Source organism: Ursus americanus, chromosome 36 (genome assembly GCF_024610735.1).
Source record: "Ursus americanus isolate L20-20 chromosome 36, mUrsAme1.1.p, whole genome shotgun sequence".
NCBI classification, from domain to species: domain Eukaryota; kingdom Metazoa; phylum Chordata; class Mammalia; order Carnivora; family Ursidae; genus Ursus; species Ursus americanus.
This window is the reverse complement of record NC_142162.1, coordinates 9,604,777-9,618,882: the sequence shown is the minus strand read 5'-3', so window position 1 is coordinate 9,618,882 and position 14,106 is coordinate 9,604,777. Positions and strand designations below refer to the sequence as shown.

At 37.5% G+C, this 14,106-nt stretch overlaps 1 protein-coding gene across 1 annotated transcript in view; it reads right to left on the bottom strand.

The window, feature by feature from the left end:
• Positions 1-14,106, bottom strand: part of UNC13C (unc-13 homolog C) — a 631,335-nt gene that overhangs the window by 165,193 nt on the left and 452,036 nt on the right. The window contains exon 22 of the mRNA XM_087859197.1: positions 12,814-12,899. Coding sequence (XP_087715323.1) covers positions 12,814-12,899 — 86 coding nt within the window. The remainder of the gene's footprint in view (positions 1-12,813; positions 12,900-14,106) is intronic.

Genomic DNA, 14,106 nt, shown 5'->3' with positions numbered 1-14,106 from the left:
GGCACAGCGGTTAAGCGTCTGCCTTCGGCTCAGGGCGTGATCCTGGCGTTATGGGATCGAGCCCCACATCAGGCTCCTCCGCTGGGAGCCTGCTTCTTCCTCTCCCACTCCCCTGCTTGTGTTCCCTCTCTCGCTGGCTGTCTCTATCTCTGTCGAATAAATAAATAAAATCTTTTTAAAAAAAAAGAAAAGAAAAAAGAAAAGACATTGCAGTTTCTACCCCTTCTCTTGCGGTGCTCACTCTGGGAGAAGCTAGCTGCCATCTGTGAGAGCAGTCAAGCTGCTTGTGAAGAGGTCCACAATGAGAATAACTTAGGCCTCCCACCAAGAGCCTACAAGGACTTGGGGGCCATGTGAGTGACTCACTGGGGAAACCTTCTTCAGCCCAGCAAGCCTTCAATAATTGCAGCCCCAGACAGCATCCTAACCATGACCTCACAGGAAACCCAGCCTAGAACCTCCTCTCCTACAGAAACCATGACAGATACTCTGTATTTATTTTTAGTTTAATACACAAAGTTTTTGGACAATTTGTTACACAGCCATAGATAGCTCATGTGCTAGTCTTAAACTTTTTATTTTTTAGGTAACTGCCTGCGAGTTTCCCTTTTGTTATTTTGGTGCTACTGAGGGTAATAGATCATTTTATTCTTCATGCCCACCTAAGATACAAAGAAATGATAGCTAGTGAAGTAGACATGCCCTCTGAGGGAGAGAGAGAACACAGTCTCTTGCTTTATATTTTCCTGAGGACTCACATTCAGACAGGGAAAAAAAAAAAAAAATCACAAGATTCTTGACCCATACGAATCTCAACAGTTAGAGGCCAGGTATGCTCATGAAAACAGGGACCCTGAATTGAGTCAACAAAAAATGTAAATTCAAATACCATGGTAAAAGAAAAATGTGACAAAGCTCAGTGTTTCACAGGAGCTCAGACGGCCAGGTTGCTTATCTGAACCCTGGGGTTGTTGGTGTGCAGGACTGTTCTTTATTTCAATATCAAATAAATTGCAGGGTTATGTGAAATACTACTAGAATTTTCTTGTTAGAGCCTGAGTCTGGGTAGAGAGAAAGAATCTTACTTCTATTTACATATGGCTACGTAACAATTTAAAATACCTGAACTGGTGATGCTTCCTCTCTTCCTTCTAAAAAAACCAGTCACTGGCCTTTGCAGGGGGACTCATTTCCATTTACCTGGGATTTTGCTAAAGTTAAAAGACAGACTTAAAAACCACCGAACTTAATTTTGGAACACACGTGGGGTGTGCCTGACAAATGAATCTGCTTATGTGTCTAGTGAGGCCACATCCACAGTCTAAGTTAGTTTAGATCTGTTTTTGCTGTGTGATTACTTTTTCAGTTGGATATCTGGGAACCCAGACAAAATGGCAGACCATTTAATTAGGTTTTACTCTAATATCCTCATTTCTATCAAAGGAATGCACTATATTACTCAGGTCAACATATTTTAATTATCTTTTACTGAAATAGATTATAAGGCGAGTTAGTAGACGGTTAAAGGTTAAGATGAATAATAGCATTACAAACACTCCTGAATGCCTATTTTTCTTTCCTTGTTATTTTGAAGCTAAGTGTTTTAGTCAGCATGTTCTAGATTAATTACACACACAGTTTACACTCTCTTGGTCTTCTCCAGAAATACAAAACATGTAGTTTCAACTTAATTGTGGGGGGGGGGGGGGGGTGGGCAGTGCCACCAGAGAGGAGGAAACTGTGAAAGGCATTTACTGTATGTGTGAAAGGGGCTCCCTGCTTCCCAGTTTAGGTCATTTGAACCAACAGTGATAAGCAAGAATCCCCTAAATGTCTGAGAAATGATATGTTTGGAAGGGGAAAAGCAAAGGGTTTATAAGCTTCATTTCTAGTTTCCATTTTATTTCCTTTTATATTTGTGCCCACATGGCCACTCCCAGCTTACTCTGTAAGCAGGGTTTATTTACCATTCTCACCCCTTCCAATTTTTAATTTTAATGCATTTCCTTCCTTATTTTGATTTCAGATCTTTGGAAGGGTTATCCAAGATGTCCCAAACACTTTGGTAAATTCAATCTGCTGGAAAGCCCTGAGTGTTATCAGTATCTGCAAGAAGATGGTAAAGAAGGGGCAGGGACAGGTAGGAGTAGGAAGGAAGGAACAGGGGGAGAAGAACAAGCAGAAGGAGGTGGGGCTGAAACACATTTGTCCACCTTGTTCTTGCCCTGGTTTTCAACAGTTACTCTCACTGATTTCTATTTCCCCATTAAATGCCATGGGAGATTTAATGGAATGTTTTTAGATTTTAGATTATATAGCTCGATAGTTGATTTTTATTAACCCCAGCCTGTGAAAATCTGTTTGATGGCTAAAATTTGGCTCTCAAGAGTTTTACCATATGTTTTGTATGCTATGCTTGCTAATGTAAAATAGATTATATATTAGATTATTGTCTATGTTATTTGGTTAACAATTGAATCTCAAAGGCTTATCTGATGAAAGGCATCCTGATGAACTAAAGCATTACTATGCTAATTTCCAAATACCAATATGAACAATTGGTACTGGTGAGGAATATACTGTAATACAGAATGTTCCCAAAACCATATAGAAAGTTTTAGCAAAGTGCAATCCCTGGCTCTAATCAAGGTGAAAATCATTCTGAATTATGTAGTTAACCTACACACACATGCATATATACGGTTTTTATCGACCTTGAATTTTCATTCAATAATTATTTATTAAGCACCTATAGCTGCCAGGCTTATGTTAAAGATTGAACACGGTCAATATGGTCTTTTACCCGAGTTCACAATGTCATATAATTGAGAATGTCATTAGTAAGACCATGCATTCCACTTAAAAACCATGAAAAGGTTTACTCTGTTAAACATATATTAAAGCACACTGAACTCAACATTTGCTGCAACATGGACGGCACTGGAGGAGATAATGCTAAGTGAAATAAGTCAAGCAGAGAAAGACAACTATCATATGATTTCTCTCATCTATGGAACATAAGAACTAGGAAGATCGGTAGGAGAAGAAAGGGATAAAGAAAGGGGGGGTAATCAGAAGGGGAAATGAAGCATGAGAGACTATGGACTCTGAGAAACAAACTGAGGGCTTCAGAGGGGAGGGGGGTGGGGGAATGGGATAGACCAGTGATGGGTAGTAAGGAGGGCACGTATTGCATGGTGCACTGGGTGTTATATGCAACTAATGAATCATCGAGCTTTACATCGGAAACCAGGGATGTACTGTATGGTGACTAACATAATAAAAAATCATTAAAAAAAAAAAGAGAAATGGGATTGCTGCATCAAATAAATAAATAAATAAAGCACACTGAAGAGCTAAATATGTAAAATACTGTTAGGCAAAGTTTTACCAAAATCACCAGTTACAGTCAGACCGATAAGATCAACAAAATATACGTATATGGTAAAGCCAGTCATCCACCTTCTATAACGTTTGGTTTTGCAACCTTATGGTACAAAAAAGCATTAACTCTTTCAAAATGCATTGAGTTTTATTCTATTCAAAGTAACAAAGAGTTAAAGAAAGATGTAAATATTAGAGAAAATTTATTTTCTCTCATTGGAATATGACTCCAAGACAAAAAAGAAAAAAGAAAAATGGCTTGACATGAATGCAATGTTTCTATTTTTCTTTTGAATAGAAGATTAAACAAAATAAGCAAGGTTTTCATTTGTTTATAACAGAGGTTCATTTTCCTTTATATTACTGAATACTCCATGTACTTCTCTTGACATAAGAGTTGTATGCCTTCTTGGCTGAGTTATCAGTATCTTCCTTGTCATTTTTCTCCTATTGAGTTTCATGCTAATGGACTTGACTCAGACTTTCTCTTTTCATTTCCTTGAGAATTATTTTTTAATTCTCTTCTCCTTTCAATTATAATTTTAATTTTCCTTCTATTCTTCTTTCTCTTATAAATTAAAAAAAAAATGATAGTCTCAAACTGTAGCATGCATCAGAATCACCTGGAGGTCTTGTTTAAAAAACAGACTGCTAAGCTCTATATTTTAAGAAACACTGGCCCAATGAATCTGGGAAACTTAAATACTAATAAATAAACTTCACTCTTGCCTTTATTTTGGGGGAGTGGGGGCAAACAGAACACAAGATCTCTCAAATAAACTGTCCCATCTAAACTGATATATTAATCCAGAAATCCTATCTCAGTTTTTGGGTGACTCATGTGAACTGCCACTGAAAATTTAAATGAATACAGATGTCCCTTTGCGATAATTAACACCAAGAATTAGTGATCATTTGTTGTAGTTTCGTTTTCATTTGTTGTCCATTAATCTAGATTTGGAATTCCATGTGAAGATAGGTTAATACAAATTAGGAAGATGACACAATAAGGGAGGTGGGGCTGATAAATGGTATGATTAGAAGGAATATTTTACAATTTATCAAGGAAGTATAGCATGAATACCATTGTAAACATACCATCTTCTCTTACCACACACATACATGCATGAGGAACACACACACACACACACACACACACACACACACACACAGAGGTAAATGAAAGTATTTAGGGTTTTTTTCCCCACATCTATGATTATTAAACAGTTCCTAGAACTGCTACAACCACAACATGTGGTGAAAATAATTGTTGGGTAATCAGACTTGTGTGATTGTACTGAATTGTGGCTGGTAATGAGCACTGGAAATGACACATAGCTATGTTTTTCCTGTTTATAAACATAGGTGTATATTCATGTATATTTATGTGTGCATTCATCGGTTCAGAGCATTTCTAGTAAGTGTCAGAGAAAGGGGAGAGTAGGGAGATTTAACAAAGAAGAATAAGAGCTTGGGGTATAGTGAGTCCTGTATTTGTGAAGTGTAACACAAAAACAAATGTTATAATAGGAAGTATTATAGGAGGATAGGGATGAAGTACTTATTTCTCTCTGAGAATCTCAGGGAAGACTTAATGTAAGAAGTAACTTTTAAATTGAACTTGGAAGAATACATGAGTCTTTACTGGGGAAGGCAAGTAGGGAAAAGCTGGGGCGGGGGGGGGGGGGCATTATGCACATTGTCCTAAGGTGGAAACTTATAAGAGGATTTCAGAGAAATGTCAAATATTTGGATGCAGGTAGGGCATATAGTCTATGTATGGGGGAGGCATTAAACACTAGGGCTAAAATCAGGTACAGAGAGTAAGATATTGGTCCAGGCTATGCTAAGGAATTTAGACTTTATCCAGTGGTCAGGGAGGCATCTACAAAGGAAGAACCCTATCAATGAAGGTGGAAGCAGGAAAGATGTGTGTCTAAACAAGGACAATGGTAAGAAGCATAGAAAAGAAAATTATGGAAGAGAATTTAGATATAGAGCTTATACTATATATTTGCTAATTAGATGCTGAGGAAAGAAAGAAGTCAACTATGACTTCCCAGTTTTTAGCTTAGGCACCTGGAATGATGATTACGCTATTTTATAATGTCAGGAAAGTGGAAGCATCCTTGAGTCATCTTTAAATGTCTCTGTGGTATTCTGGTAGTCGTTGCCAAAGTGCCTAAATCTTAACAAATAGGTTTTAGAACAGGAAAACGATTTATTAGTCACATGAAATACAGGATAGAATTTTTATTTTCAGGTACGAGACATTATCCATTAAAAGCTAGTATTTTCGCAAATACGTATGTGCTATTTCTTTGAATAACTTAAAAGTTGTCTGTTTCTGGACAAGCGTAATATTGATAATTCTCAATAGGATGAGGGAAAGCAAACTGCCATCTCCCCTTGTTAAAAAACACCAACATTCCTGTTACTCATATGGAGTTTCTGTACCTCTGAGGAATGTTGAAGAATGGAAAAAAAAAAAAAAAAAGAAAAAAGAAAAAAAAAACAAAACAACCACGAAATAGGTTGACTATTATTGCTGTAAGAGAAGGAGGCCAGAGAGATCCTTTAAGGTGTTTTCAATCTCTGCTCCATCCAGAGTCTTTGAAGTGTGCATAGGTACAGCTTTACTCTCTTGTCATTCAAATAAAGCTAAGGAAGACTGAAAGTAGGAAATAGGAGAAGAAAGAAATCAATTTTTCTAGGGAGATTTTACTCACTGTAGAAATTAGTAAGAAACCATTCTTGTCTACTAAAAAATAAGGACCGACATAAGTTGACAACCAGTGATTTGTGAGGGTAGACTTGAAAATCAGCAGAAAATTGCTGACAAGTAAACCAGAAAGATGACAAGTGTGAAATAGGGTTTGAGGCAGACCAAGTAGGAGGTAGATCAGAACGATGTTAAATATGAGAATACTTTAAGTGAGGCTAAATAAATTTATGGGGCAAAAAGCCAGTTCTGGTATAGTCCAGGCAGTCAACAAGATGAGTAAGATGTAACCATGCCTTTGTGTTCTCATTGTCTTTGTGGCTACTATGTCAAGCACAATGTTCTTTTTTTTTTTTTTATTTTTATTTTTTTATATTACGTTAGTCACCATACAGTACATCCCTGGTTTCTGATGTAAAGTTCGATGATTCATTAGTTGCATATAACACCCAGTGCACCATGCAATACATGCCCTCCTTACTACCCATCGCCAGTCTATCCCATTCCCCCACCCCCCTCCCCTCTGAAGCCCTCAGTTTGTTTCTCATAGTCAGTAGTGTCTCATGCTTCATTCCCCCTTCTGATTACCCTCCCTTTTAAGCACAATGTTCTTAAATGTCAGGGTGGCCTGACACCTGTATTTGGGTGAAGAGCAATAGAAAGAGACAATACTTCTTTGAGAGAAGTCCTTAACAATAAATATGAAAAGAGTAAAGAACTCTCAGAAGGTGTTCAATATGCAAATATTTGAATTTGTAAGTTAAGAGAAGATAGTGCAGGGAAAGTGTGAAGAAAAATTAATGGTAATAGTTGTGCTTAGTAGATGATATGATGAAAAACTACAAAATCAGTCTGAGAATCTTCCTCTAATGGTGAGGTCCCACATGATAACTCAGTAGCAAACAACAAAGATCAGTAGTAAAAAGGCAGAATGTCCAGAAGTATCACGTTACATTAACGAGAGCACTGAAGCCTTGCTATACTCAGTGTGTGGCACACCAACCAGCTGTCTGGCATCATCTCAGATTTTGTTAGAAATGGGGTGCCTGGGTGGCACAGCGGTTAAGCGTCTGCCTTCGGCTCAGGGCGTGATCCTGGCGTTATGGGATCGAGCCCCACATCAGGCTCCTCCGCTATGAGCCTGCTTCTTCCTCTCCCACTCCCCCTGCTTGTGTTCCCTCTCTCGCTGGCTGTCTCTATCTCTGTTGAATAAATAAATAAATAAAAATCTTAAAAAAAAAAAAAAGAAATTAAGAGAACCCCCCCCCCAAAGGTCAGCTCAATCAAAATCTGTGCTTTAACAAGATTCCCAGGAGACGAGTGGGAAACTGAAGTTTGAGGAGCACGGATATGGGAGACTTTACTAATGCCAGGTAAAAGTCGACTGGGTGTTACATATTATAATTTTATCTTGGCCTAGGTTATTTAAGTGAAACAGTAATTTTTAACCCATTTATTTTCAGTGACTTTGCTTTTCTATTCAAAGATTCATCTGAGAATGTGACAAATGCCTTAGACACCTCTCTCCCATCCCACCCCTTCCTAAACGTGGATGCAATTTCAGGATATGACTTAAGACCAGCCACAAATCCTAATTTAAGAATCAGTGTTTAAAAGAATCCCAAACACTCTTTTTAACGAACTATTAATTAGAAACCACCTGAATCCTTGTGGACCCAATCTACCATCTGGCTGCTATCTTGGGGCCTAGCAAGGTTTGCTCTTAATAAAGACTTTGAAGACACAGACATATGTTACACAATCAGTGCCCTGAACAGGACTGTCCTGATTTAACAATTGGCAGGCAACCAAATTCTATGGATACCAAGATGACAAACACATTGTCTGCAGTCAATTGGAATTACCAATTAAACATTTCAGTCACTTATAGGCATCTAGATATTTTGGTGGTATTACAAATCATTTCCAACTTCTTGTTTACTAAATTATAATCCTCGAGATTATCATAATGGCTAGTATTTGTTTAGTATTTATTATGTGCTAGGAAACCATTCCCCCTCACCCCCATCTCTCTCTGTCTTATTATTTCTCCTTACAATAACTTACAGGGTAGATATTTTTGTTCCTTGTTCACAAATGTGGAAAGTAGGGCTTGCTGAGTTTAATAAATTATTCAAAAATCAGAGCTAAGAAGTTAATGGAAAGTAGCAGAGCCTGAACTCAGACCTAGGTCTAAATTACTCCAAAACCTACATTTGTACTTGCCAGGATAAAGACTACAAGAGTTTTCAGTATAAATTTCTAGAAAAAATTCCACAAAACCAACTTTGTTTCACAATTTTCCCCTTTCCTATGCTTCCTTTTGCACAGAAAGTACATCTTTTATTTTTTTAATCAGTAAAATAATTTATCCTGGTTTTATTCAATAAGTTATCACCATAGTGTTCAAATGAATTACAGTCTATCACACTTGCAAAGTGGTCAATGTCAAATTTTAAAAAACAAAATAATTTGGCTCATACTCATTGAGTAAAGCTGGGGACAAGTTGTTTCATCTTAAATTAGATTATTTCTTTTACAGCAGTTGGTGAGTTCATGGAGTAAAGCAAAAAGCTGCCAACAGCTACACGTCTGGAAGTTCTAGCTGGCTCCTCTCTGTTGACCTGACCTTATCACAGGTTGCTCACAAGTTGGGCTCAGCTGCTTTAGTCACAAGATGAACTATGGAGCCCAAATTATATAACAACACAGAGTCTTTCTAGGTCAATGGTCCAAAGTACAACTCCATAGTCAATTAATTTTAACAACGTTCTAAAGGCAAATAGGGAGTGTCAGAACATTACTATCAATGTGCACAAGAGCCTGCCAGATGAAAGTTTTTAAGTCTATGCCCTCTACTCTGTGAGGTACTCTTAATCCTCATTTTCTCTAGTAATTACCATTCATACCACATTTTAAAAAAGGGTGCAGTGCATTCCTTGAAGCCTTGTATTAGACTGACATAGTGACAAGGAAGAAGGGAGAGAAGTGAACAGATTCACATGCATTTGTGAACCCTCGCCTAGGGGTTTAAACCTTGGATGACCCCTGAAGGAGAGTGCTTTGAGACTCTGACAGATCTTTCCCCCGTTATATAAAAATAATCATAGTCCAGTCCCATTAGCATAGTGCTTTCAAGTTTGCAAAGTGCATTTAACATATCATGCAATCCTCACACCAACCTGGGGACTCTCTATGGCTTTTTTTTTTTTTTTTAATTTAAATTCAATTAGCTAAGGTATAGTACATCATTGGTTTTTGATATAAGGTTCAATAATTCATCAGTTCAGTTATGGCCTTCTTTTTTTATAGAAAAGAAAATCAAGGTTTGAAGAAGCATTAATTCCCCAAGGTTGCACAGCCCGTGAGTGATAAAGTTTTCTGAAGTTGGATTTCCCAGACTCAGATCTCTTGTTGCCTCCAGACTTGCAATACCCCAAATGTTCAGTTTGAACATGGTAGGTATTCTGTCCTTGTCTGTAAGATTCTTTGCATAGGACTGTTCCATTTGCAATTCACTTCAAGTAAACAAACACATGATGAGTTTCTACTATGATTCAATAAATACAAGGATGGAAAAAACAATCTTTGCACTTAAAAGTCTTCTGTTCTGGTGGAAGAAGATGCAAATATAAACTGCAATCTGAGTTACTCCGTTAATATAGTTATCATGCCTTCTTGAAAATGTGTGTGAATATGCAAACGTAATAACTATTGAATTGCACACTTTAAGTTGGTTGAATTGTATGGTATGTGAATTACCTCTCACTAAAACTATTTTTAAAAAGTCAAATAAAAAATTCTTTTTAAAAAGGAGATTCTTATCTCAAAAAAAGCTAAGATAACTGCAAAATTATTTACTCTTGATCTTAGACCTGATTTTTGATGATACAATCTCAGCATTTTGGGATACTCTTCTTATACAAAATTATTAATCTATAATCAATAAACATCTAAGCAAAGTTACAGACGCTTTACTTGTAGCATTCCTATCTTCACTGCTGTTTCCAACAAATATTAAATTTTTGAGATTAAATTCCTTAACAGAAATATTATTCATAGTTCTCCAAAATAACTACCTATTTTAAAAAAATAAATGTAATATAAAACACCCAATAGTTACACAAATGTTACTACACAAGCAAAGAGAGACCTGGCCTAAACAAAATGTGTACTGGCAAACAGTGCCATCTGGGATGGTTCTAAATAATCAGATTCTTCCAAAATGTGGGCACGAGCCTCCCTGCCCACGGCCCAAGCCCTGATCCAATGTGAAGGTGAGAATGATGTTGTACAAAGGTGTTGACCTCTTGGAATGTTCCAAGGAGATCACAAGTGGAAGTCTCCTCCTCTGCTCACCACTCCACTGAGTTGGGATCACCCAGTAAAGTCTTTATTCATTTGACAAGTAATTACTGAGTAGCTTCTATTTTGTAGACATCACATTAGGCAAAAACCTTACATTGTGGTGAGGAAGACGGACTATTAAGCAATCAAACGCACACGCGTAAAGACACAAAAGATAGTAATGAGTTGCTACACAGCCGATCAAAATACGGTTATTCCTGGCAGTGAGTTTGGATCCCAAGAGGATGACATTAAACTGAGCCCTATGTGGTTGCTTATGGAGACTGGTGGGAAGAGAAGTTAAGGAAATAGAGCAGCTGGTTGAAGAAGCTCAAAGAACTCAGAATGTGCTGAGGAAAAGAAAGGAATCCCTACGTAGGAAACCCTACGTGTTTGACCTGAGTAACTGTATGAATGGCCATGCCAACATTGCCATATGTGCAGGAAGAAGAAGCAGGTTTGGATAGGGGAGATTAGGAATTCTTTGTTGATCTTATAAATTTCGAGATGCCTGAAAGACATCTGAGGAGGATGGGGGAGCGTAAGGGATGGGACTAAGGGAGCATATGCTCGCTGAAGAAACTTACTGGCCTAGTGCACTGGTGCTTTCCATTTGACTGAAGAGACTCCTAGATTTCAGAGAGACCACTGCAGCAGAGTGGTATGAAAGGATGTGGTTGGTGGGAGGCAGAGGTAGAGGTAGACAGAACAGGGCTGGAGAACAAACATCCCATCGCACCTCCAAGCAGTCTGATTTAATGCTAAAGATAGAAAACCTCTGTATTTGTGGGTGGGAGACCCAGACTTCACCAGAAAACCAGATATTAAAATCTACTGTGTGCCTTCTTTTTCAAATAATGAAAATGTCCGTATGTTGTGTCCTCCAGCATGTTTACATTTTAGCAATGCTAAACAACAACAACAACAAAAACCCAGCAATACCATGAGCATAAACTCTGAACCAGTCTTACCCTATTAATCTATTTTTCATGTTACAGTCAAAATGCTTTTTCTAAATTCCAAGTCTGAACAAGATATTTACCTCTGAAATCCCTTTACTGTCTCTTGTTGAACTCCTCACTATGGCCCACCAGGTCCTCCATGCTGGTCCCTGCCAATTTCTCCAGCCTCTCTCCTTGCTACCTCTTGCTCAGAGGACCTGCTGAGTGTGCTTTCCTCAAATGTACCTTGGGCTCACTCTCACCGCCAATGCTCTGTCCTCTGCCAGGATAAGGCAGAGACCCTTCTTGCTCATCTCTTCCCAGAACTAACTCCTACTTCAGGTTTCTGTCAGATAACCCTTCCTCAGAGGAAGTTGCTCTAGAAAGTTCCCCTTGTTCCCTTCTCCGAAATCTGATTTAGATGCTTTTCCTCTAGACATTCTATCATCATTAACCTTAATCACCTCATATTACGTGTGGCTACCTGCCATAATTTTGTTGACGACAGGGACCATTGCTGTCGTGCTCACTGCTCTAAGCCCCACACTAAGTATAGTGATGGAGATTTAGCATCCAGGGGCTCAAAATACACTGTTGAACAAATGCAAAGCAAATTTTCTCTAGACTATAAGTTACTAGAAGACAGGAAACCTAGACTGGTCAAAGGATATTGATAGAATTTTCTAACTTAAAAAGTACTATTTTTTAAGATATTTATTTGCTTACTTACTTACTTATTTATGATTGATAGAGAGAGATACAGGGAGAGGAACAGAGAGGCAGGGAGAGGGTAGGGGAAACAATCCCGAGCAGACTCACGCTGAATGCAGAGCTGACCATACTGGATCGACAGCTGGATCTCAAGGCCCTGAGATCATGACCCAAGCCAAAACCAAGAGTTGGAAGGTCAACCTACTGAGCCACCCAGGTACCCCTAGAGTTCTATTTTCAAGAGCTCTATTTCCCTTGTAAGATTTGGACTTATTGAGAACAGAGCATCTGGCAAAGAGCCTTGCCATTGTCCTTTTGAAAACTTGGGTCAGAATTTAACTCTCACAGCCATGGATACAATTTTCAAGTCTATCTGGACAAATTTCTGGACTCATACTACCTACTCATGCCTTCAATATGGTCTGCTTTGGTAAATGAACTGCCATAAGGTACCCCTGCATCTGAGTATTAGCCTATGAACGAAATACTTATTATGACCCTGCGGCTTAGATGACTTGATTAAAAATGTATGTTTTTGAGGGCTTTGAAAGACTTGGAGACCTTTATTTTCCTACAATGTGGAAATAAGTTTTAGAACTAATCACAACAGCATTTTAATGCATCAATTCTTTAGATTTAAAATCAAGAACACAAAATCACAATTTACCTAAAACATGTGTTCTAAGAAGTATAAATATTTCTAATTACCTTCTAGTGCGTATTTCATATCTTGAGCAAAAAGGGTCCACATAATTTCAGCACTTATTTTTCCCATGTTCAGTTCTTGAGGAAACCTAAAACCAAACACAAATATGAATACATCAAAAAGAGAAATCTGTCTAAAAAATGAAATACTTCACTTGACATATATGCCACAGTAATTGTTATTTAGTTCATAAATACTTTTATTTATGAGATTTTTCTTTATAAACTTCCATAGGTAGGGGCAAAGCTACATACCAGAGTATGGAAATAAACACAATTATTTGGTTGGTCCTGGGAAAATAGACTCTGTAACATTAGTCCAAAGTAGTGGTGCCTGGGGCTTCTGATAGATGTCTTAGGCTATGTGTGTGTTTGTTCTAAAGAGCCCTTTTAGTTTTATCAAACACTCTATGTTCATATATCTCAATTTTGAAGCTAGGGCATATGACTCTGAGTACCAGACACCACGTAATACCCAAAACAACACCGTACATTCGTCTGTTAGCCATTTTCCTTAAAGCATGGTTGAGGGCTTCCATTCTTTACTTCCTTAAAATAAATTGTTTCAGAAAGGCTCCTCTCTTCTCTGGTAAAATGGCCCACTGGGGACCCATTCATCAAGACTCCAGAATTCCCAAGCATGTCTGTGTTTTAGATCTAATAAACTTTAGGATTAAGTTTCCTACTGCCGCTGAATATGCATTCTGTTTGTATGTGTTTTCAATCTTATAAGGCTCCTAGTAATATAAGCCCAATGAATACAATGACTAAGTCTTTTCTTTATATTGAAAACATCACATGCCAGTGTGTTAAGACTAAAAATATTTTCTAACAAATATTCAATATATACATACAAAAAAATTATACTAAGAAACAAAAAAAAATATTTGTTAAGGAATAAAACTAGCTCTCACATTCATTTATATTTTTGAGTTTAAGTCAAAAAAGAGTAATACGAGCCTGAATGGGATAGAAAGTGTTACCTAAGTTAACACGACTTCAGTATGACCTCAAATAAGAAAAACAAAACACTAATGCTACATAAAACTATTCTAGCCCAACTTGCCACCAAAAGCAGGTGTGTTTCATCAGATATCCCTTACCAACTGCTATCTATCAATTTGCCTAAAAATGTCAATTGATATTTTATAACTTAACATGCAGAATCTGTACATTTATCAAGTATTAAAATTCAGAACACTTTCTATGATCAAACAAATTAATATAACCTGAATACATGCAAATTAGTTTTCAACATTAAATTTCACTCTATGGATATAAAAATAACCTTAGGCA